General features: G+C 31.3%; 1 protein-coding gene across 14 annotated transcripts in view; it reads right to left on the bottom strand.

Moving 5' to 3' along the window:
• Positions 1 to 26,113, bottom strand: part of mtd (TLD domain-containing protein mustard) — a 244,750-nt gene that overhangs the window by 116,049 nt on the left and 102,588 nt on the right. For 9 of the 14 annotated variants that reach the window (XM_088190990.1, XM_088190986.1, XM_088190991.1 and 6 more), the window contains exon 2: positions 18,830 to 19,005. The exons of 3 other annotated variants lie outside the window; for them this stretch is intronic. In XM_088190990.1, the coding sequence (XP_088047116.1) occupies positions 18,830 to 18,969 (140 nt within the window). In that variant the 5' untranslated portion in view covers positions 18,970 to 19,005. Of the gene's footprint in view, positions 1 to 18,829; positions 19,086 to 26,113 lie in introns of those variants that run through there. 2 more of the 14 variants (XM_088190995.1, XM_088190996.1) reach the window with 1 other exon arrangement.

The following is a 26,113-nucleotide window of genomic DNA, read 5'->3' as shown; positions in this document are numbered from 1 at the left end:
CATATAATCTATGAAGAATTTCGTACTTTGCGATCGCGTGCAAAATTGATGATTTCCAATTGCCATCGGAACTATATTGGAGACTGTGAAAAGTCGATTTTAGATCCGAAAAAAATTTGGAAATTCGTTAACTCAAAACGCGATGGCCAATCCTTACTGTCATCGATGAGTTGGAACAACATCAATTTTGAAGGTTCTGAAGAGATTGCAGATGGATTTGCTAGGTATTTTCAAACCGTATACAATAATGATGGGTCACATTTAGAGTTTAATTCTAATTACGATGAGACTCATCGTTCATGGTCATCTTTATTATCAATCAAAACCTTTAGTTTGGTTGATATGGAATATGGATTTAGCAGACTAAAGTCCATTTTTACCTCGGGACCAGATTTTATTCCAGACTACATTCTGAAAGGATGCAAGTCTGGTATTTTACAGCCTCTAAAATTTATATTTAATTTAATTTTGAAATCCTCTTGTTTTCCAGAATTGTGGAAATGTTCAAAAGTCACTCCGATTCATAAAAAGGGTCCCAAATCTCAGATTGACAATTACAGGCCAATAGCTTTGATCTCATAACCTGCAAACTTATTTGAAATTGTTTTGCATAAATACATTTTTAATCATTGCAGGTGTATGCTTCTCGACCAACAACATGGTTTCCGTAAATCTCGATCCACTGTCACTAATCTAATGGTTTTGTCTAACTATGTTTCAAAATCATTGGACTCTGGTGTACAAGTGGACGTCGTATACACAGATTTTGAAAATGCATTTGATAAAGTTAACCATGCTTTACTTGTAAAAAAGTTATCTAATTTCGGGTTTTCTGAATATCTCATAAATCTATTCTCAAATTACTTGACCAATAGATATCAATTCGTCAAGTATAATAACTCCTTTTCATAACGATATAAGACCCCTACTGGAGTACCGCAAGGATCCAATTTGGGTCCATTGTTGTTTTTATTGTTCATTAATGACATAGAAACAGCAATAGAGCATTCAGATTCTTTATTATATGCAGATGACTTGAAAATTTACAAGAAAATGCATTCGATTTCTGATTCCCTCGACCTACAGGAGGATCTCAACTCTATATGGAAATGGGCTTGCTATAACCAATTGCCTTTCAGTGTAAAGAAATGTCACACAATTTCATTTTCAAGGTCATTAACATCGGCAAAATATTCATACCATCTAGGCGGATATTTTCTGGAAAGGTTTTCTTCAACTAAGGATTTAGGAGTGACTTTCGAAGAACGTTGGAAATTTAGCCAGCACATTGCAGAGACTCATAGCAAATCCTTAAAAATGCTCGGTTTTATCTTGAGAAATGCGCGTTACTTCAGGAATACTTGCACTCTTTATGATACTCTAGTCCGCAGCATACTAGAAACTAGCTCCATCATTTGGATCCCAGGCGTAATGAATCAATGTAATGAATTGAAGCTGGAAAAAGTACAACGTAAATTTCTTCGATATTTATACTTAAAGGAATACGGGTATTATCCGTTCTTGTTTCCCAGTGCTTTTATTTTGGGAGCCCTGGGATACGTTTCTTTGTCGACTCGCAGAAGTGTTTATGTAATTAAACACTTCTGGAAATTGCTCAAGGGCATCGTAGACAATCCTTCAGTGCTCGAGCAGCTTCAAATGTGGGCTCCTGAAGGTGGTTATAGTTCTCGGTCGCGTCCACTATTCTTGCCTGTTAAGTCTAGAACTGGAGCACTTGCCAACTCTTCTCTGGCCAAGGCTATTTATCTGCTCAATTCTGTCCATAGTAATACTGACATTTTCTCTTGCACATATGGAGTTTTGGTTCAGTTCGTATGGGACAATGCACACCTGTTGAGGTGATTTGTGTCTGTTGTTTTGTCTTGTTTATATTTGTATGTATTATGATGTATTAGTACTTTTGATTATCGTGACGCATTGGGTTTGCCTGTCAGGTCACGATGGTTATAATTTTAATAAATAAATAAATAAATATAAAAATTAAAATGTATGTACACCCGCATGATTAGTCAATGACTAATTCCTGAAAGACCTGAGTTCAAATTACATATGGACATTAGTGTTTTTAAATCGTGTCTGATATCCCGAAGTTATCAATTAATATATAATTTTAATTTCAAACGATCATAACAGATTAGACATTCTTAATCTTATGGATACACTAAAATACCATATCATTAAATTCGTCCATTTTCTTTTGTTTGGGTTTGCTTTGATTTATTTTAAATATTGTAGTATCTTATCGAAGTCATGTCACAATTTTGCAAATCTCAGATTATGTGGAAATACACGTACAATATCATTAAGTTATGAACAAATAGAGTTTTACTGATACTAAGCAGTGAAATTGTAAGTCAATTGTTTGATTAATTTTAGCTGGCTGAGTTAGTGAAATTATATTTATTTATTGTATATATGTATATATATATATATATATATATATATATATATATATATATATATATATATATATATATATATATATATATATATATATATATATATATATATATATATATATATATATATATATATATATATATATATATATATATATATATATATATATATATATATATATATATATATATATATATATATATATATATATATATATATATATATATATATATATATATATATATATATATATATATATATATATATATATATATATATATATATATATATATATATATATATATATATATATATATATATATATATATATATATATATATATATATATATATATATATATATATATATATATATATATATATATATATATATATATATATATATATATATATATATATATATATATATATATATATATATATATATATATATATATATATATATATATATATATATATATATATATATATATATATATATATATATATATATATATATATATATATATATATATATATATATATATATATATATATATATATATATATATATATATATATATATATATATATATATATATATATATATATATATATATATATATATATATATATATATATATATATATATATATATATATATATATATATATATATATATATATATATATATATATATATATATATATATATATATATATATATATATATATATATATATATATATATATATATATATATATATATATATATATATATATATATATATATATATATATATATATATATATATATATATATATATATATATATATATATATATATATATATATATATATATTAGGGTATTATTTGCTAAGTTATCGTATTCTCGAACCGACGTATACAGATTGCGTCATCGCTTCACAAGCGCGTTCGTCGTTGTTTTTGATGTATATGTTATAGGTTAGAAATTAGGTCAGCTGTTAATTAAATTACTTTTACATACATGAAACATTGTCGGCTATGATTGGTTTCCATTAAATATTAAACCTTGCCAGAAAGTGCCGATCAAACAGTCCAAACATATAAAAATTCAGTTATGGGTTTCAAACTTTTTTTAATATAAGATTGATATATGTCGATTTTAATAAGACATTAGTCGCGAGTGAAATATTCAATAGTTTATACAAGGTGATCCAATTTGAGTTTCCAATGTTGGCAGCACTGTAAATCATACAGCTGTCAATAATCATGCGTGTTAAAAGTGTCAAATGTTAGTTTATAACAACACATTTACGAAATGGATCGTTTAACCTCCGCTCAACGCGTTAAAATTGTTTTACAGAAATAGCAATTTTGTACGAACTGTGTATCGAAATTTACGGTAACATTATTGTCAATTTCTGAGCAAACAATTCGCAATGTAGTGAATTTTTTTAAGACACTGGAAGCGTTAGAGATAGAGTAAGGCCTGTGCATATCGTAGCGCCCGTTCAGCCGAGAATATTGCTGCTGTATGTGAAAGTGTGGCAGAAGATTCGGAATTGTCGATTCGTCGGTGTTGGCAGCTTTTGGGCTTTCTTTATGACTCCCTTTGGCGCATTTTTCATCTAGACTTGCACCTACACCCGTATAATAATTGAGACCCAGAGACCACGGACAGTTTTTTTAAAGATTTTTTTCTTTGACGAGGCATATTTCCACCTTTTTGAGCATTTTAATAATCAAACTTGCCGCATATGGGGCGAGGAAAATTCTCATGTGATTTGCGAGACCATTACATGCCCAAAAAGTGACTGTTTGGTGCGCATTGTGGTCAGGCGGCGTCATTAGGCCTTACTTTTTTGAAAACGATGAAGGATGTCTCCCCTATAGAGGCGCATGATAATCGACTATTTTTGGCATGAAGATATTGACGTGGAAGACGCGTGGTCACATTATTTTACGTTTTGGTGACGTCAATTGGACGCCAAGATCATGCGATTTCACGCCGTCGGATTTTTTTGGGGTTACGCTAAGGGTTGTGTATACCTCGACAAACTTGAAATATAAAGCACTTAAAAACCAACATTTGGCAAGTTGTAGCCAAAATACCGTCTTAAATGTACAAAAAGTCATTGAAAATTACATCGAAAGGATCGAGTGTTGCAAAAGGTTGCCCATGTTAATTAAAGAAACTTTACAAACAAACCCTTAAGCAAAATCGTCATATTATAACACCTAATACATATACTAAAACATACCAACACTAACTATAATCAAAATTATTTGACCGGTTGTCACAACTATATTACAATACAATGTGATGTGATTGTCGAAACACGCGTTGAAACAATACGCATTGTATCGCCCATTGAATAGTTATTGCAATTCGTTATTATTTGTCGTCATAAAAAAGCGACTACAATGGTTTCGTATATAAGGTGTTACCCGTGAGACAAACTTACGGCTTAATTCGTCTATATAAGCCCTTTTCCTGTTCGTCTAAGCTTTTTTATTCAAGCATTTATATTTGTTTTTTATTCAAATATCAGAGAGACAAAGATGCATAAACGTAGAGAGAGTGAGAGAACACACGCATGCATTTAGAAAGGAATGAGTTGAACCCTACTACTACTCTCCCACTGCAAAAACTATTCTACATCTGCTACCTGTTTTATATATATTTTAACTTATGTAATAGACATATCTAGCAAAGACCTTCACTTTATTTTTAAACGGGTACGATATTAGAGTATTGATATTCGATTAATAAACTAAAAGAGTCAGTAGTAATATATAACATTTTCTAAAATTAAATAACACATTATTCATTAAATAAAAATAAACGATTTTTATAATGTTTGAATTGAAAAAAAAAATGGTATTGGTTTAACCTTTTGCGGTCAAATTTAATGATCTCATTACAACGTTGTGGTCTACATTATTTTAAGCTTAAGAAATTAATCTAATCTTGTATTTAAATTAAAAGTCTACAAAAAAAATCAATATGAACGATACTTTTATTTTTTTAAGTCAGTATTTAGGAACGACTCTACGAACTAAAGTTATAGTAACTTTAACGAGATTTAGAGCTTTCTAGACACAACAATATTAAATAAAAATTGTTAGTATGTACAATGCATAAAGTCGATGTCTAATAATGAGTTTAACAAAAGCTCTCTTTAAATGAAGTCTGTGCAAATAAGGAGTCGTGAAAATCGCAATAGAAGAAAATTTATTTCACACGCCAAGCGTTATTTTCGGAAAAGCTTTTTATCGAGTTTGCCATGCACACGATCGGCTTCGCACTTTCGTGATCGATTTATTTAATTTTAGACTTGAAATCTTACGCAACGTTTTGTATACCCCTCAACGCCGATATAGCTCGATTACAAATCTTTTGTATTTCGTACACATACAAACACAGCGCGTTTTTCGCTCAATTTTTATTCACAGCGAACTAAATAAGATTTCGCCGAAGTCGCGTTTATATTTTCACGGCGTAGTGGCACTCCATCTCGGTTCTTCTTTTTGTGTATCGGAGTAGGAACGTTTCCAGAATTGAATAAATAGTAGGGAAATAAACGCAAACAGTGTTTGGGGAAGAATGGAAGAATGACAGCTAGGTTGTGATATGTATACGACGACAGGAAATGAACGTGTTGAGTCTTTTGAGAGATTTTCTATTGTGCTCCTGGAGAATATACATATTTACGATAATACAAGAAGACCTAGTTTGTTGATTTTGTTCAAAATCGAGTTATATCTGCCGAATATGCAAAATACACTGATCCATGTATAGTAAAATTTAAATAAATTATTATATATAAGTATTCGTTTAATGATTAGATTTTAACCATTAAAGAGATATTTTAAAAATCTGTCATACCTATTATTATGTTGATATTAACCTCGAAATTTTCTAAGAAAAAATAAATATTAAAATTATAAAAGATTCGGCTGAAGAGTCAGATCTTTTTGGAACGGTCTGTATTCGGTTAGGCGAAGAAGTTAGGGAAGTATGGGATTATTCAATGCAATTATAGTAGTTATGGAGCTGTAAATTGTGCAACACAGAGCATTTTGAAAAATATGAATAAAGATAAATTTTTGAGTATCATAGAAAAATATGATCCCAATGGAAAACGAATATCTCAAGTACTTAGGGCGAATGAGAAAGACGCAGCATGTTATAGAGCTCTATATCAAGAAAAGAAAAAAAGGATTGTATGTATTCAACTAACTCTTGACAAGTTTATATAAAAACACATAAAATCACTTAAACACGCCTCGTTAACATTTTTATGCGTATTGATAAATATTTTAAAATACAACTTTTGATGGTTTTTTTACATCCCTCTACATTGGAACATTCAACATTCGCACATATTTCCCGGAACCAATTATGTGCGAAAGTCGAGGGCCGCTTGTACAGTAATGCCTGCACTACACTCTCTGGAAGTTGGCGAAGGTTGGCCAAGGACGGAAAATATAGTGGGTTACTTCAGGGCTACTTCGGTTGAGTTCGGTCTAAAATCTCTCGGAAGTTGTCCGAGGTTACCGAGAACGGGAGGTAAAGTTGGGGTAATTCAGTCGACTAGGCCAGATTCGAGCGCTTCCGAACATTGTCGGCAAAAGAACCGGAGTCAAAGGGGCCGAAGTCGGAGCTGCTCTTTCGAGCGCGAGCGGTGAGATACTTCCCCTTTCGCTCTCTCGCGTGTTAAGTGACGAGAGTGAGAGAGATAATGATATGGTTTTTCGCAAACTGAGATAGAACGAGTAACTCGGTTCAATTTCAGTATGCGCGTAGGCGTCCTATGGTTAACACGCAAGTCGAGCGCTGCATCGTGGTCACATGGCCAAGTTATAATACCACATGCTTATCGGGGACTTCAACAGACTCTTACTGATATCTTTAAATATTTTAGGGCACCAAAAGGGATTAATTATATTTTTGATAGTATATTCTTCTAACAGATATCGTTATTATATTTTTTCATATAAAATTAAATAATTATTGATACTTGATTTTGTTAAAAAAAATTGTTTCGAATATCCTTATGTATTTTCCTAGATCGGTTTATATAAATGTCACACCATAACGAATTCTTATTTAGAATCGATGGCGACAAATTCTAGGATAGTCACAGATGTGGTATTCGTATTCTGAAGTATCATTTTGAAGCCGGCAAAATTTTTGCGTAAATGAATATTTACGACCGAAAAGTTTTCACTGATATTGTATTGGTGAGTACCCATAAAACCTTTTATAATTATCAGTAGCGTAATTTTAATAATATGACAATTTAAAAATTGCGATTATTTGGCACATTTTTCAATCACGCGCAAATATGCCGGCTGTACGTGACAGAAGCCGCCATCCGGACGTCATTCACGGCCACCGTCTGGACGGCATATGAAATTTGCGACAGTGTGGTCGCTTATTCGAAGTCGTAGGTCTCTGACATGATTCTATCGGTTTTTATTTACATAAAAAAGTTGCTGATTCACCAACTTTCAGGCACATAAAATAATTCAGACGTGTAACGTCGATTGTATTACTTATAATTGTAATAACAATAAGACGTTGTATCGGTTTGTGCCAGCCCTACGCATTTTGGCCGTGTGTATGAGTACGTGTGCGTGTCTATATTTTAATGCACGTATTGCGCTATTGCATACAAGAGATTAAATTAGATTATATAGATCTTTATCATCATATCTTTATAGATTTTAAACTGTGAAAATGTATATTTTAATTGTAAAGATCATTTAAAAAGATTTTTCACTAGATCACAAAGACGATTCGCGTTACTGGAAGGGGTTAAAAGTCTGGAAGAGTTCGCTGTTTTGCTAGACAACAAATCACAATACTGCAACTATCAGTTCGACAAATTTTATAATTATAAATTTCATCGGTTATTGGAGAGAGATAATTTTTATGTACTCTGAATGACGACTAATACATTTTTTATAATTTTATTTTAAAGTCACATTATTCACAAATAATTATGTACATAAAGGCAAACATAATCTTCACCTAATCTCAGTTTTTTCCATTCCAGATCGCGCTGATCTTTCAATCACATTATTCAGGATATCCTGACACGTTTTACGGACTCATAACCTGATGATTACACTATTTTATTACACGTCACACATTCCCATCCATGTGCTAAACATATAAACGCCATATAAGAAAGAGATCCCGATCGTGACGCTCGCACATAACGCATTGCGAAAAAGGAGTCCGGAACGACCGCAATCAACCATAAAATGTAAATTCGCATTATCGATCAAATACGCGATTATTATACACATTGATACGCAATTCTGGCAAGATTGCGTTTCTGCCTTTTCCAAATGACCCAGTTCGGACTACGACGGGCAATAAAAGCGCCGTAGACGCCAGCCGCAAATTCGCAGCAGATACCATCATCGCGTCGGCTGCGGGTTCCGGAAAATCCGGGAAATTGACTCAATCAGCCCCAGAAGTTTACACTGGTAGTTTTCCCCGATCGCTTTTAGCGGACAAACGGCGAAGGACGCGGTCGTTAAACGGCCGTTATCGCCGTGGAGAGATCTGCATTGTCGAATGCGTCGGACCGGTGCGGTGGTGGCAGTGTGTGAACGTGGCCTAATGAGGAATTGATACCTCTTTATTATATGGCCAAGATTAGGGTTTCTATTTCAAGAAACATCGGGTCTTAATGATGAGTTTATTATATGGAATTTTTTTATATTATTATTGTATATAACTATAAAAACTATAAAAAAACACTCATCAACAAAAAATGGTTTACTACGACAGGGATGTATATATTTTTTAAACATTTTTCACTAAAATTAAGCAATTTCGGCATAATTTGTTGTAACGTATAACCGCAATAACGCATCAAAAAAGTCCTGGTTTAATATTTGTTATTTATAATTCGCAATACTAAAAGGAGTACTTAATATACTCCTGAATGTCGTGGGAATTAAGTATTCCACTCGTACTTTGTTGATGATTTGAAAATATTTACATCCATTAGAGCGAATACTGATTTTTTGTATCTAAATACATACATATTATATATTACGTTTAACATGATAAATATCATGTAGAATTTTTCAAAGTGCTACATTGACCCAGCGATATTTTTCTTAAGATTCGAAGGAGTTTTTTCAATGATGACATCTCTAAAACACATATTAGCACTTGTGTATTGATAAATATCACGTGGATATTTCTGATATGGGTTTGTGATGCGAAATGTGTCACGTTTCATTTTTTTAATACACAATGGTACTTAAAATATGTTTTATTATAAGAATAAATACAAATAAAGTCCTTATATATATATTTAAAATAATATGCACTCATAATAGCACTCGGACAATACTTTTCGTAAACATGTTTATGTATCATAACTAAATTTAAGTTTCCTAATTTCATTTATGATTAGTTCAAAATAGAAGAAGAAAAAAAGTTTGGCTTAGCAACACATAAGTAAAGTCGGCTTTTCGGAACACCCAAGAATAGAACAACATAAAAACTATTTAAACCCCATTCTTCATAAACTAAAAATATACAAATAGCCTCACATCGAATAAGTATGGTAATTATTTGACGGTCACCTACGAGTAGCCATATTGAAAGTTAAGCATTGGAGGCGGAGCTAAACAATAATACGATTGGCTCTAAATTTGTCGAAGATCATTTGACAAACTCAAAAGACTCGCCAATTGAACTCAGCTGCCAGAAGAAAAATCAGGGATCAGAGTGACTAGATTTTAACAACTTCAAGGCCCTAAGACTCATGTATCATTCGACATCGCCGCCCAATACTGACCTATGTATTTGTATTGTTCATACATCGGTACTATATATTTTTGTGGCTGCAAAAGTCACTTCACTTGGCCACTAATCCCAAAATAACAAATCAAGTAATTATAATAATATCAAAAATATATTTTTTTGTCCGGAATAATTTTATGTCCGCAAAAATCATGTCCGGAATAATAAGTGTCCGGAATAATTAGTGTCCGCAAAAATCAGTGCCCGGAAAGTTTCTGTTCGCAAAAATCTTTTAATTCATGTCCGGAAAAATCCGAGCATCAAAGTACATATATATATATGTATACATATAATAAACTTAAGTTAACGCCGCATTTCCCCACCTATGTACTAAATTCTTGATAAAAAGTTTTTTGAATAACATATGATTATGTATGTATGAACTTGTATTCGTTATTTAAACTGTATTTTTCTATTATTTAAAAACGTTACGAATATATGCAAATATTTGAATATTTTATGTTGATTACCAAACGCTCCAAAATTTACAAAGTTGCATTCTAGGAACGCAATAAAATATAGGCACTCCATTATTTTGACTGGATCAAGCATAGATTAAGTAATTCAATCAAAGAACCATTTTTGTCTATGCTTTTCTGTGTGTGTATGCGATTAAGAAGAATAATTGCAAAGCTAGAAAAAATAAATATTTTCCGAGTAGATGCAAATAACAGGAATGGCTCTCTCGAACGATTTGCTTTAAATATTAGCTCCGGGTAACGCCGGACACAGAAGTTTCAGCTTTCATATTAAAAATATATTATACTGTTCATACATACGTATGTATAATATGATAGTAAAAAACGAAGCGCATTTCATCATAAAAAATAATATTATTTATCTGTGCACAATAGTAAATAAATCAAGTATTGACTTGACAACAACCATAATCTCAAGAAGTAGCAAGTAGTTAATAAAATCATAATTTATTTTATTACAAACAACATATGTATGATATAAATTTAATTGTTTTATTAATCTATTTAAAAAATAATTCTGAAGTTCTGAAAAGTAATTATAAACATGAACTGTCACTAAGCTGTAGATGATAAAGAATGTTTTGCGAGGTTGTTATATCTACTGTTACATCTTCTGGTCTAGCATAGATAAAAATCAAATCGGGTCTATTAATTATATGACTGAATTGAGTGAATTTTCAGTGAATTTTAAGGCTTCAAAGAACAACGAACTAAATATCATGTGGTTAAACATATTGGATGCCACTAAAATTCCAAAGCAAATTATCGGGTTCTTCGTGGGGCTTTCGAGGCATGGTCAATCAGTCTGCGAATCCAATACACACGAAATGTGTATAATGCTTTTTTCAGTAAAGATATCAGCATTATACATTCACATTAAAACTCTTAATATCCTAACATTAACGCTGTTTTAGACCGCAATAAAATTTACATGTTCACATGTGACTGAAAGCTTTCGGCGAAATTGTCAGGTGACACGACACACGGTCACGCCTTTTCCCGTTACATGGTAATAGCTGCATTATGCAATCCTGTAGATATGTTCAAATGTTACACAGTCATTATCATTTACCCGGATTGGCGACCTCGACACAATAAGGCCGGTTTGATTAATAGCCCGGCGAATGTGCAACGTCGATTAGGGTGGATAGGCGCATTGGGGCAAGCCTATTTTTGTAGCAAACGCTGATTGAGTCTGATCCGTCTCAGTGAACATGTGACTAGAGTCTCCAATTCGAGTAATCGAGTACTCGATACTCGAGTATTTTTGTCTATTTTTCAAGTACTTGATAATCGAGTATTTTGAAAATTACTCGATTAATACTCGAAATTAAAAATTTTTGAAATATTTCAGAAACAAAAATAACTTTAACTCGGTCCGGTAAAGGTTAACGTCTTGCTTTTATTTGGCGTTTATGCCCGAAGTCCCGAGTTAGAGCGGTTACTATCAGGTATAATTTTTTCATAGTTCCATAGTTACATAGTTCCGGTCGTCGGCTATGTTAGTGGGTACGATGGAGAAATTTCTTTTGTGTTTTCTGTTCGACAGTCCCGACTTATCTAATTTATGGCAATGAACAATATGAAATATCAACAAAATTTTTTTTTAGGTTTTATGACTATGCAGTTGTAGCGTAAAGTGTTGTAAATTGTTTACACTGATCCCTCAGCTTGAAATATAAATCAAAACAATTGTGTGTTTTAAAGGCATTTAAAGTAAAGTCAGTTCTTTGCGAACCGTTTAGCTCTAGAGTGAAAGGGATTCACCCAAATACATCTTCGAAGGATATAGATTTAAATTCTTTGCATTAATCAGAAGGAGTAGAATATTATATATTGTTAAGAAAAAAAATCTATTCAAGAAGAATTACAAAATGCTATTTTGTCAATAGTCGAAGGAAATAAGAGAAAAGCAGAGAAGGGAATGAAAGAAGAGAACATAAAAAGAGAGTTCAAAAAATTTTATATCTATAAAAAGCGAACAGATATAAATTAGAAGCCTTATCCAACGCGTTAATGACAATAAGACCAACATCAACAGCAACGGAAAGGGTTTTTTCCATAACGGGAATAATAAAACCAAAGGTTAGCAGTACTATTAAATTCGTGACACTTTTTGCATTATTGTTTTTAAAAAGTATGTTCGTGAAGTTAAAATAATTGTAAAAATTAACCTACTAAGTATTTTATTTATTTATTTATATGTGCACGAATTTGAATAATAGCTATTTTGGTACATTTGGTAAATACTCGAAAGTACTCGAGTACTCGAGTATTTTAAAATTTTAATATTCGATACTCGAGTAGTTGATGGTTCGAGTAATTGGAGACTCTACATGTGACCGATAAACCGGGGTAACGTGTTTAATTTTGGCGAATTGCGAATTGCCTCGATAATTGTGTAAAATAAATTAAATTGGATGGCGCACAATGGGGCATTTTTATGTCGTTTCTATCAACATATGAAAAATAAAAATACTAATTAATAATACGATCAAACGCTTGGAAATCATAAAAAGTTGTTTTTAAATTGAAGCAAGATTTTTATCAAAACTATAAAATAACTCGATTTTTATCTAGAATTACACGCTTATTTCAGCCGCACATAGAAATACTTGGAAAATGTTTACATGATTCTTATGATTCTTATATTGAATACGTTCAAAGTTGAGTTTAAGAATGTAGATTTTAATTATAAATAATGCCAGTTTTAATACAATACAGTTATAGTTATTTTTTAATATATATATCTAAAAAATATAATAGGTTTTATTATTTCATGTAAATATGTTCAAGATTTTATTGGGATTTTACTTCAAATATTTAATAACCTAATTAACATGTAAACTTATGAGTGATTATGTTATTATTATTTTACAGCCTAAATGCTCTATATATTCGATTTTATCATTAATAAGTTGGTAGAAATTGATACATTCAAGACTATGCAATTTTATTTAAAAAAAAATATTTATTAAAATCTTTTCAAAAAATCCCGCTTTAAATAAATTTAATAAGTACATATTTTTTAAGAATTAAAAATGTTGTGTATAGCGTCCACATTATAGAGAGAAAAATACATATGAATTGCAAAAATGGCTGAAAAAGAGTAAGTTCTTGTACCAGAATAACGAAAAAATCTGCATTGAAACTAAACAATATCATATAAATTACAAATTCCGAAGCGCAGCTAAAACATACAAAGGCGCCGATGATAATGCTGCTCGGATAATATTAGAATTTTGCTAACTAACGTCATGCAGTTTGAAACAAATTCCGAAGCGCAGCTGCAACATTGAAAAAACTGCCATTTCGCAGAGAAACCCTCGATGTCGTGCAATTTGGGACAAGAAGCGAGTAAACATTTAGAGTCAAATACATAGTAGTAGTTGGAAACGTAACCGATATGTTGAACAATTATATTTAAGATAAGAAACGCAGATATATGTATGGAGGTTATTTTACACTCGCAACAACAGAGATCTTGTGTACTCACATTTTCGGACCAGGCGCGTACGGTGAGATACTTTCCCTTTCGCTCGCTTGCGTGTTAAGTGACGAGAGTGAGTGAGAGATAAGGGCATGCGGAACTCAAAACTTGCATAGCTGACATAAATAATTGTGAGCATATAACTTATTTAAGTGTACATGTCAAATATAAAGTCGAAAAAAACGAGGAGTTGCTCAAGTAATTTGAACATAAATGTAATAATTTTGAAAAAAATAATAATGAAATATTTCGGATGTTGTTGTCAATAACGACAGTAAATAAGTAAATAAAATAATTAATATCAACACAGAAAAGTATTTAAATATTCTAGAATGAATGTAATACATTTTTTTAACTCTTTACTTTTATTAAGAAACTTCTGCACCCGCGCTTGACTAATAGGGTTGAGCTCGAAGCAAACTTTGTATTGCATCACATTATCTCATTGGTTGTTCGAAACAATTTTCTTAATCATTCAGCTACAGCTTAAACCGTTTCTGTATAAATATCCAATACGATGGAAAAAGCTGCATTAAAATCGGTTCAGTCGATTTCAAGTTTTAAGTAATTGAAATACAGACGGACAGAATCTACATACATAGATACATATATTATTCTATCATTACAGTTTTAAATAAAACATATTATTTTGAACCGTTTCATATCGTTACACCATACATAAATGTATTTTTAATTAAATTAAAAGGTACATATAATCTACAAGCTAGCTCTTTTTTACAAATAGCTTATTCATAAGAGGTTTTACCGGTTGCAAAGCCAAATTAAATCACTGCTACGTTAATTAATTGATATTAAGTGTGCATACTTTATCTTATATAATAAAATAATAATTTAATTCAAAATCCTCAGAAGTAAAAGTAAATTAGTAGTATAGTTAAGTGCATATTTTAATGCAATCATATGAATTTATGAATAAGCTTATGTTTCCACTGATTCCTATAATATTGCACCTTAATTGTAATTCTGTCAACCTTGTTCGGTGAATTTCAGTGTGTAATTTAAAAGAAAATTCATTACGCTTTAATTGAATCGATTTAGCACGCTGAATGATTTACTACCAGCTCCAGACTAATTATATTAATCGTTCCCTTCGAAAGACTTTTAATTCGTCGAGCGAATCGATCATACGCCGAGGTCGAAACTTGCCAAAAGATTCACGATATGTGCATGTATTTATAAACACGTGATTTCGACATTGCCACAACACATCGGCTGCAGCGAATAATTATTATGCGACATTTTAATCACGGGTTATTTTTAGTGCATTTGCATTAACATGTACGTGCTTTAAATAGATAAATAAAGATTGGTCACACAACTACGTCGCAAAAAGCCACCGGGTTTAAAGAATTCGGTTTGGATAATAAGGAAAAGTGAAAAAAACTAAACTAGAGATAATTCAAGATGAAGATTTAAAAACACATTATTGTTGATTTTGTTACACGCTGAAGTACACATATACCATTGACATTGTTTAGATCTATAATACATATTTTGCAAATTGTTTTTAAAAATTAAGTTATTTATCTGTTTCTTACGGTGCAAAAAACAAACGCTCTGGTGATGTATACTCTGTGTACATTTAAAAATGTGTAAACATTACTGATTTAAAAATAGAAATAATAAATAATATACCGAAATAATTAATTCAAAAAATCGTATCACTTATGGAAAATAAGTAAATACATTACACATTATTATTATGAATTACTAAAAAAAATGTTTTAAAACAATAATATTGAAAAGCTCTGTATGCGAACATCGCTCATTTATAGCAAAAAATACAATTGGCAAGACTCATACGTTTGAATGTATTGGTGAATAAATACCCGATAATATTGACAGATTATTTATTTATGGTACCTCAGATAATTACTTATATATTGTAATTGTCTAATTTAATACGTAATTGTATCGTGGAGGAGAACCTAAAATATAAACTGTTTATATGAAATTATTTAAAGAGATATTTACATAGAAAGATGACATGTACACTCATTGTACATCATAGCAAAATAAAGGTAATTCCAATGAAATGAGATACTAAATGCGAAAACATGTTTATGTAACTGCAAATAATCAATGATGTTCGATCGTTATTATATTTATATAATATTCACTAATTACGATCTCCCAGACACGATATAAATTGAAAAACATTAAGATTCATATAATATTCGAACCTAGCATTTGGCCATTAACTTATACCACTAATCTAATCACCTTTGTTTAAAAATAAAAAAATATATATATTCTTTTTGCGCGTCCAATTGAACGAAAAAGTTTTCTTCAAATAAAATAACATTTTATAAAAAATAAAAAATGTAAAAATCTCATATTTATAACCCTTTTTAGTAGCAATTCTGTTTAATTCAATTTTCAAGATAGGAAGTCTTTCAATAAAATAAATTAATTTTATTTCCTTGCTCACAAAAATTTGGCAATTACTGGAATATAAAATACAGTGATATTTTTTGTGTTTATTTACATATCTGAAAAAGTCGATTTATCCGGCTAAATGCATTTATTTTTGGCAGCATTTTCAGACCTGACATTGTGCCAAGTTTTCCCAAATAAAAACAAGTTTTCCCAAATAAATGATATCATCTTAAAGGCACTCGAAGATGAATAATTGTGCAATAAAACAGTTGTTAAAACATGTAGATTTTGATATAAATAGTACATATTCCAGAAATGTCTCATGTCAGAAATTCTAAAACAAATCAACCCAGTTTATTCGACTCGGTCAAACTGTTTATATACATAGTGGCTTTTAAATAAATTCAGTCATAAATATTATTTTTTTTGTATAAAATTGGTATAATACCTTCTAAATGTGTACGTAACTCTTCTAACCCTTCTATTAACTCAGTGGAACGTTTTTCTCTGAACCCTGATTGTTGTTCATACAGAATGTTGTGTGAAATGATAAGATCATTTACTTTTTGATTACTACTTTTTTCAGTACATTGTCTTTCCTTACAGGTAACATGCTAATTTGTCTCATTTCCTCAACATTTTTAATATTTTTTATTTTAGGTATAGATATAATAGTAGCAATCCTTAAATTATCAGGTGCTTTATTTACTAAATAATCTAATTTAATTCCTAGTATTTTCCACGTTTCTTTAATTATATTTACATCCAAATTATTAGTACTGGTTCCTTTTTTAATTTACAAATTACGTTGTAAATTTTTCTAAAGATACTGATTTAAATTCTCCAAATTTTATATAAAATGTTTCATTATTGTATTGTACTAATTTATTGAACTGAGTTATTAAATTCACAATCTCTTTTATACTCTCAATGTAGTATGTATTCATTTTTTCTACTATTATATTTCCATCAATTTCCATATTTATAATGTCGTTTTTTACTGAGTAGGGTTAATTAATTTTTAATTTCATCTATCGACTTTTCATACCATTTTTTTTAGCTATTCTTAATGATCGACTGTCATATTTCTACATTGTTGGTATGTTTTTTTATTTTTCATTTAAAACATATTCTACTCGTTTTGTTTTTATTATTTGAAATATTTTATATGATTCGTCTATTCTATTTAAAGCATTTTTAACATCATTATTAAACCACAGTTTTGGGTTGAATTGAAGTTTTGAATAAAATGTTTTGACTTTTTATTCTACTATCCACGATATTATATATAATAAAATGATCAGTAATTATTAGATGCAACTTTAACGTATTTATATCGTTTAATGTTTATGTAAAAAAATTAATGAATTTTCGCATTTATTATATTTTGAAACGCGAAGTGGTACAGGCGTGAAGACTCAATTTGTTTATCAAAGCTGATTTTATTGAGAAATAATTGTCATATATTTTCAACTTTCACTATCGAATACGTATATAATAAAAAAAAGGTTCGTTCGCCCGTCCAATTCGTCATCTTATTTCAAAATCTTTATTATTTCCATTAAAAAAATCGTAACACCGTTAATAAAATTTCTAGTATATTTTCTCATCCGGCCAGTGCCGGGAGAATTTTTTGAACATTGACTCGAACCGCCACTTGACTGCGCAATTTTGCGTCGGAATAAGCGAACAAACCCTCGGGATAAAGCCGGCCATTTGCATAATTCGATTCGACGTTCCGGAGCGACCCTTTCGCGGCAATAACGACATAACAAATATAAAAAAGTCGGACGTGTAGAAAATACATCGATCTAGTTTGCAATGTTTATCGAATTTGACGTTTGCGGCACATAACCTCATCAGCTGCGCGACGTAAACAACGGCGTCGGTACAGCGGTAACTTGCGTTACCGACGCGCTTTTATTATTTTCGCTAACGGAATCGTATTGCACAATTGTTTTATTTTTTTAGCATTTATGAATTGTTCAATTGCATTTTATCCGTGTTTTTATTATGTTTGTGTGTCATTTATTTATTATTTATGTAAATGGATTTATATCGATCGATCGATCGATCGACGAACGCCATCTATGCGCACGATCGTCCATTTTGTTTATTTGTTTTGGTGTCAGTGCGCATGCGCGTGCAGACTAAACATTGCACAGATCGGCTATGACCGCCGCTAAAATTCGAATATGTCACTTTTTTTACTCACTGCCAATTGAGACCCGTGATGCCATCTCTGAGTCGATCCTTGAGCGAACGCTGCCTGGAGGGGCCGCCGCCTGTGGCCCCGGCGACGGTCGCCTCGGCCGGTAAGCCGGGGCTTCGCCGCTGACCGCTGGCACCGGACATCTTCACGGATTCATTCCGCCACTGTACTCACATAAGCTATTGCCGCGACACAGAAAAGAGAAAGATCCGTATTTTTAGGACGCCGACGAACAGTGGACCCCGCGGCGTCTTCCAGCTGACTGTCAAACGGCACGAAACGGGTTCGTCGGTTCGCACGGTTACACGCGCACGCATATATTGTACACACACATGCATAGACGGAAAGCTTTTTGTTTAAATAAAAAAACGAGCTGGGAACATCTGATAGTCATGCGTTTTTTCTTTTATATAAACGTCACGCTCGCCCGAATCCAGCTATAGACAAGAAATCCATAGACAATTCGAAAAATGTACAATCATAAGGGTGACCATCTTTTTCAAACCCGAATTCAAGACAAAAGACTGGTGATTATGAATATTAATAAAAACTCAAACATGTATTTATTAAAAGTCGGATTTATCATGAATCGACAGATTTTTTAATGCATCATATTAGTCATTACACAAAATAATATACATATTCTTAAAAAATAATAGTGGTGTACAGCGATATGCACTATTCCACATAAATTGCTCTAGTTCCTCCTGCATATCGCTGAATATATTATTGTATCTTGCAAACTCCTTATGAAGCTAGATGGCTTATATATGTATGTCTTAAGAAGCGTTCTTGAGCGCTAACTTTCTGGCCATAACGTAAGAGAATAAGGGATACAATCGCGATCATCTACACTGCGTTCAGTATATTTGATTTTTAGCATTAGTATTTCGTAGAGTACCTAAGAATAGGTATCGGAGCGCGATAAATCGCCTTCCCCTCTGATATTTAATATCCCTCTCCTTAAATTAGTTAGTTATACTAGAGAGAATCATTAGTTTCGCGCCGGTTTATTCAGAAGTGACAACCCAGGTAGGATGTCGGGTCTAACCACAGTTCACACAGTGTACTGAATCGAAACCCTGACAAGGTAAGCGTCGTAGTTGCTAAATTTCTTAATCACATGCAACAATTGAACAATGGCTGTTTTTTAGTTTAATTTGTTTCTACAATAATACATATTTAATTTAATAAAAAAAACGTAGCAATGTTTTAAGCGAGCATGTAAATTTTGTGTTTGAAAATAAATAGACTAAGAAATAAATTTGCAGAGGGGACTAACTGATTTTCTCAAAAAATGCAAATGTCAAACAGTGGAGGTTAAAAGTTTATATTTTAGATTTAACAATAATAATTAGACGTGGAAGAATCATGGACTGTTTAGTTATGTTCTAGTAATTTATTTATATATTGGATTTGTTTTGTATCATCTCCCTTTTGTAGAGATATCTAAGAATTTTCTGTAATAACAAGGTATACTTCGCTTCGCTGAGATTCCAGATAATAGAACACATTATCGTACAAAACTGCGCACTAAATCTTAATCACCCCTGTTCGAAAGGTTCACTCCCAAAACATCGACGGTAGTATATCTGGTTAAATCACTTTTTGAACTATAAGGAAACACGTAAAAATGTGTCACTTTGTAATGCCGAAAGGTAATCGTTTATCAAGCGACCATTTTCGACTTTAAGCGACGAGGATGAAAACCGTGTTGTTGGTCCACTAAAGCTTGCGGACAGTTATTATGTATATAATTATAAATAATTGAATCAAACAACTCAACAGGTGACAAAGGAACAGCGATTGTACTTAAGTTTTTGATACACGATTGATCACCCTTTTTATGGATCGGGGTGATCACCAAACGATACGGTTTGTTTGACAATTTGCAAGTATTTGCAAGAAAGGGGAGTCGGGAATGAATCATGTCTTGATTTGAGCTTTCCTAATCATACATTATGTTAAAAAACTTCGATAATCCAGACAATAATTATAAAAGGCGTTATTTTGCAGGATTAAGGTATCTCAATATGCCAATAATTAATGATTCTAGAATAAAAATATTTGTTACTCAATATGTTATGCATTTGGTGGGATATAAAGGGCATACTTAAAAATGAGTTATTGGATTATAGGCAAACAATTACGACAGACACATAGTGTGCTAGGCTAATTCGTTTAAAAGCGACTTAAACCGTAAAAAAGACATTCTCTTATAAATTAAAGAAGGCTAATTTTTCATGTATCCAAGAATATGGTAAGAAAAGTCAATGTATTTTCTTGGTAACTCCTTTCTCACCCACCGTTTTTTTCAGACATTGCTTCAAACGACTATCATCTATCTAGATCCCTGCAACAGGTTTTAGTAGGAAAAAAATATTTTACAAAAACGAATATAAAAATAGACTTTAAAGAATTTATTGCTTCCAAAACTACATTATTTTTCGAATCAGATATAAAATAATTAATTTACCCGTGGAGAATTTTTATTGAAAAAGATGGAGAATATATAATATAGTAAAAATATTACACGTTTTTAATTTTTAACTCATTTACCCACACAAACGCAAAGCATATGGAACAACCTGATATATAAAGAAGTACTCAAAGTGGTATTATTGATTGCTGTAGTAAGGATATATTAGGAAAAAGCGAATCTAAATACTTATTATATTCAATAAAACAACAGTTTCATAATTCGTTTTGATTATAAGTCTGAAATTTTAAATATTTTTTAGATTTAAAATTCTTGTGAGTGTTGATTTGGAATTCATTTATACCTATTATTTGTGCAAAAAAAACTTATGAAATTATGGTCACTCTACATTTCTCAAGAACGCGCAACACGTATTTCATAAAAGAGCTGTACAAAAATTAATGAAGTAAATTAAAATATGTATTAAAAAAATATATTTATAAATTGAATTATTGAGAAAGATTTGAAGGAGTCGAATTCAAACAAGTTGGACTGTTATTATCTCAGCTTTCAAGAACTTTAGTATTTGGTATATTCGAATTGAATTCATTGCGAATAGCAAATTCTCGATAAGATAATTACACTTATCATTAGACCATAATAGCACTTGTGGTTTTAATAAGAGTTTATTTAAAATTTAACCACAATGAAAAACTCAACAGAAAAAAATGTGAAACTTTGCTTCAATGCAGGCTAAATTTATCCTGTTGAATCATAAAAACATCAGCACGATTACTTTTATCTTGACTTGCATAAAGCGTACACATATCGAATTATACGTGCGTATATATATTATATATAATAATATATATGTATATATATAAAAGACACTTGCGATCATGATCAATATGAATTTCTTCAATCCTTATGAATATAAAAAGAAATGTATTGATTATTATATTTAGCTATTAATTATGAATGGATCAAATGTATTCTGATATTGATAAAACTACTATATTAATAACATGTATACAATGTAGAAGATAATATGGTACAGTAATGATGTGCTATAGTCAGTCGTGTGCAATTAATTCTCCGTGATCAAAGGTCTCGCTCACAATTATTACGAAATCAGTATTAATTATTGCTCTATTATCGCGCTTTGAAATACTGTATGCTCCAGTTTTTATCACAACGTCGACAGAGAAAAATCATAAAAAAACACACACATGTAAAGTTGTGTATTTATTATGTACGTATGCACAAACGTTGGTAAAGCGAACCAAGTAACGTTTAATTAAAGAAAATTCTGAATGATGTGCGAAGAATAAAAGCACTTTTTAAAGTTGAAACAGTAATATCATCTAAGCTTTTTACGTAACAATGTAGGGATTTATTGACAGCGAAAAATTAATGACCATTAACTTTTTTCAATGTTAATAATTATATAAAACTAGCAAAATAATCAATATCCGATAGTCAGAAACAGAAAGGAGGCAAATTTTATACTTTAATGCTATATGCATTTTAGGTATTGGCTGTATATAAAAAATCAATAGCTTTTGTAATACGCTCAAATATGTACAGGTTTTTAAGTAAATTTAAACGCTAACATAAAAATAAAATTTTTAAAAAGAGAGCTAAATATACAACAAAACATTAAGTACGGCAAAAACTCTAATTAACCTAAATTAATTGCTTGTATAATTTTTACAATTGTAGCAATTATGCTACGCCAAACCGCTTCTCGGGTCAAGATATGTGCCACTTCCAGAAAAAGAGATAAATGATATCTCAAAAGTTGTGGTTTTTAGAAACCACTTTTCTTCGCCAGTTGCCAGATAACGAATTCGAGCATGGCCGGGCAGAGGTAAGTGTACGAAGGAAGTGATCGCGCACTACAGAAAGGGCCAACATCTTTGACTGACTACTGAATACTGAATACTGAAAGATGACGTACTGATTGATTGTGTACCCCAAATGGTTTGTGCTAGCAAGTAATGAATCTAAATAGTGTCAGAAGAGTCGAAAGTATTTAAACTTAAACAGTTGTTAATATTAAGCCTTTTATGCCGTACAAAAACCCTCATTTATGATTTAAATGATATTACACGACTGTTTTGCTATGTAGGGCTATCTATTGAGAAACAGTCAAAATTATTACCACTCTATAGCATTCATAAAATGGCTAAAATTAAATGTTTACTTTTCAACGTCACTAGGGCTGTCATCAGCAACTTGTGCCTTTGTAATTTCTAATAACAATGGAAGGCATTACGGTGTTATATTACGCTAAGTTACTTTAGCATATAAAGGGTTAATGGAAAATAACTGCCACAGTGATTTTTGATAAATCCAAATGACATGTCGAAACATGAACCGGCAAAGATATAAGTAGCGAAAAATAACGTTATTTCACTATTAAAATTAAAGCTTAATAGACTGTTATATACTATAAATATAATATTTAATTTTGATGATTACTATTAAACTTTTATCATTATACTAGTAGATGTTTTCACATTAAATAGAATAGTGGTTGATAAATGGCAGTAATGATTGAGTAGATCCTGATTTATTATGGCCCTTATTCGATACGACAGCAGCAGCTTTCTTTAATTAGAACTTAAGTGCTAATCTTCTAAAGATAGCTATATTTAAATGCCATAGAAATTTATATTGTATTAATCATTAGAAGCCCAAAGGCATATATGTCATGCTCAATGTATTTTATATTTTCTGAAGCATTTTAAATAAGTTGATGATACAATTTCCACTGCCTTTTATGTATACTACAACATATTTTATGCTATAAAGAGTTTAGGATTGATATAAAAATTTAATTAGAATCCGAGAAAGTTCGCGATAAAACTCCAAGAAAAGCGTTTGTAAGGTAAAATTCTTAAAAGGGTTTTAGAGACGTTACAGATTTTATTTGAATTTCTTTAGAAATCCGTATAAAAATATAGAATATAAAGGTAAAAAGTATATAATATATATATAATATTGTAAATTCAGCCACCGAAGGAGAAGAAAATATGACGATAATAAAAGATACCCACACGAGCGCACAAAAGGCTGTAAAACGAACAACATAAGATATTTTTTAAAGACGCCTCTCGACGAAAGCCCTAAAAGATGCATAACGATACGCGAAGAATGAGTTACTTTTTTTATTTTATTTTGTACACACTGTCATTCCGCTCGGGACGCTAAATTACATTCCGACGCAAAATTCGCATACGCTAATACGAACGTTTTCGCAAAATACATGTGCCCTCTGGCCGGATCTGCGTAACGTCAAAGACGTCTTTCGAAAGCCATATTTTTGCATAAAATAACAATATTTCGCGTCCCGGGGACGTTTTCCCTTTCGTTCCTCTCTTGCATTTTTGATATACGAGCGAAACTGCGCACGTATGCTTCCAAATTCCTACTTCGGAATACATAAATCATTCGGCGTGAGCGTCAAAAGCCGACAAATCCACTGTCGAATCGGCAATGGTGGATAATCGAAGCGTTTGAATGGAAAAACGTTTGCATTATCAATTTTGGAATTGACGTACATTCGTGCATGTGTATGTATGTATAAAACTATTTTCAAGACTTTAAGAACGTCAATTATTAGGTATATTTAAACGCATACCAAATCGCTCAACCATAATGACTGTCGATGAGCGCAGAAAACGCGTTGAGAATTTCTGTACACGATTTTGAAAGTGAATAATACAAGACCGTTGTTTATAGAGCATAAAAGACGGAAGTCAACGTAAATATCAAGGTTTTGTAAAAGTATATTTTGGAACAAGAAACGATTCGAGCTGTTTAAAATTATCTGTGTAACTTTCAAAAACTATGTAGGAAGGTATTCAGTTAATTATTTTAATTACATCAATATAGTAAAGATTCTGCTATTTGCTTTTGAAAAACACATACATTTTCATCATTTAATCGAAACGTAATATAAATTATTATTGAACTACATACAATACAATACGCATACAAATAAAACCAGTTATTTGGTCGAGTTTATTTATTAGAAATTATCTGAATTAATTGCCACATGACAAACTAGTCTTCAAAGTTAATAGCATTATTATAATGCATTAAAATTTGTTTCAACCAAAACTGTGCAATGAAACATCGCATTGTTTTATTTAAGAAGCATTATATATGCGATTGAGGCTGATAGAATGTGTTTATTCCCAGAATCTCATTGATTAGCAAAGTCAAAAGAACAGTTTTTTAATTTATTTCATACTAAATTTTATGTCTCAAAGTCACGAACTGTTTGTCCAAAACACATAAATGTGTCGGTAAATAAAAATAATTTAATATAGAGTTAAATGTATCAGGTTTTAAACATTTATTGAAATGGGCCGTGAAAAAAACTTTTTACGCGTTAAAAGCGCCATAAACCAATATCACAAGTGCAGCATATTTGTATGGCTTTATCTAACAAGTACCATTGTGCGTCTTACACAAGTCAAGCGAAAATTCCAAACAGCCGTTCTGGATCATCAGCAAGTGTTATTCTAATATGCTGTATTATTATTCCATTTAGATACAAAACGACAGTTTCCAGGATACCGGATTTCCAATTTGTACAAACTAACGGTCACTCAACACAAAAAGTTTCAGTAAGAAAGACAACGCATAATAAAAAAATCCAATAACAAATCTAAACCTTCTTAATTTCCCGTCGAATCGACAAGTGGACTATCACGAAACCTCCCCTAGGTGAATCAAACGTATACTAGCGATCACATAGCGCAAAAACTTCCACACGAGAACTCGTTAGAAATCGAAACCAAGTAGAGCAATGCTGATGGATGTGGAGAAAACCAAGAAAACAGCCGCTTCCCTCT

Source organism: Plectrocnemia conspersa, unplaced genomic scaffold, assembly GCF_051122295.1.
Source record: "Plectrocnemia conspersa isolate PC_06_02 unplaced genomic scaffold, ASM5112229v1 ptg000008l, whole genome shotgun sequence".
NCBI lineage: Eukaryota > Metazoa > Arthropoda > Insecta > Trichoptera > Polycentropodidae > Plectrocnemia > Plectrocnemia conspersa.
Note: the sequence above shows the minus strand (reverse complement) of the source record. Positions and strands in the feature narration are given on the sequence as shown.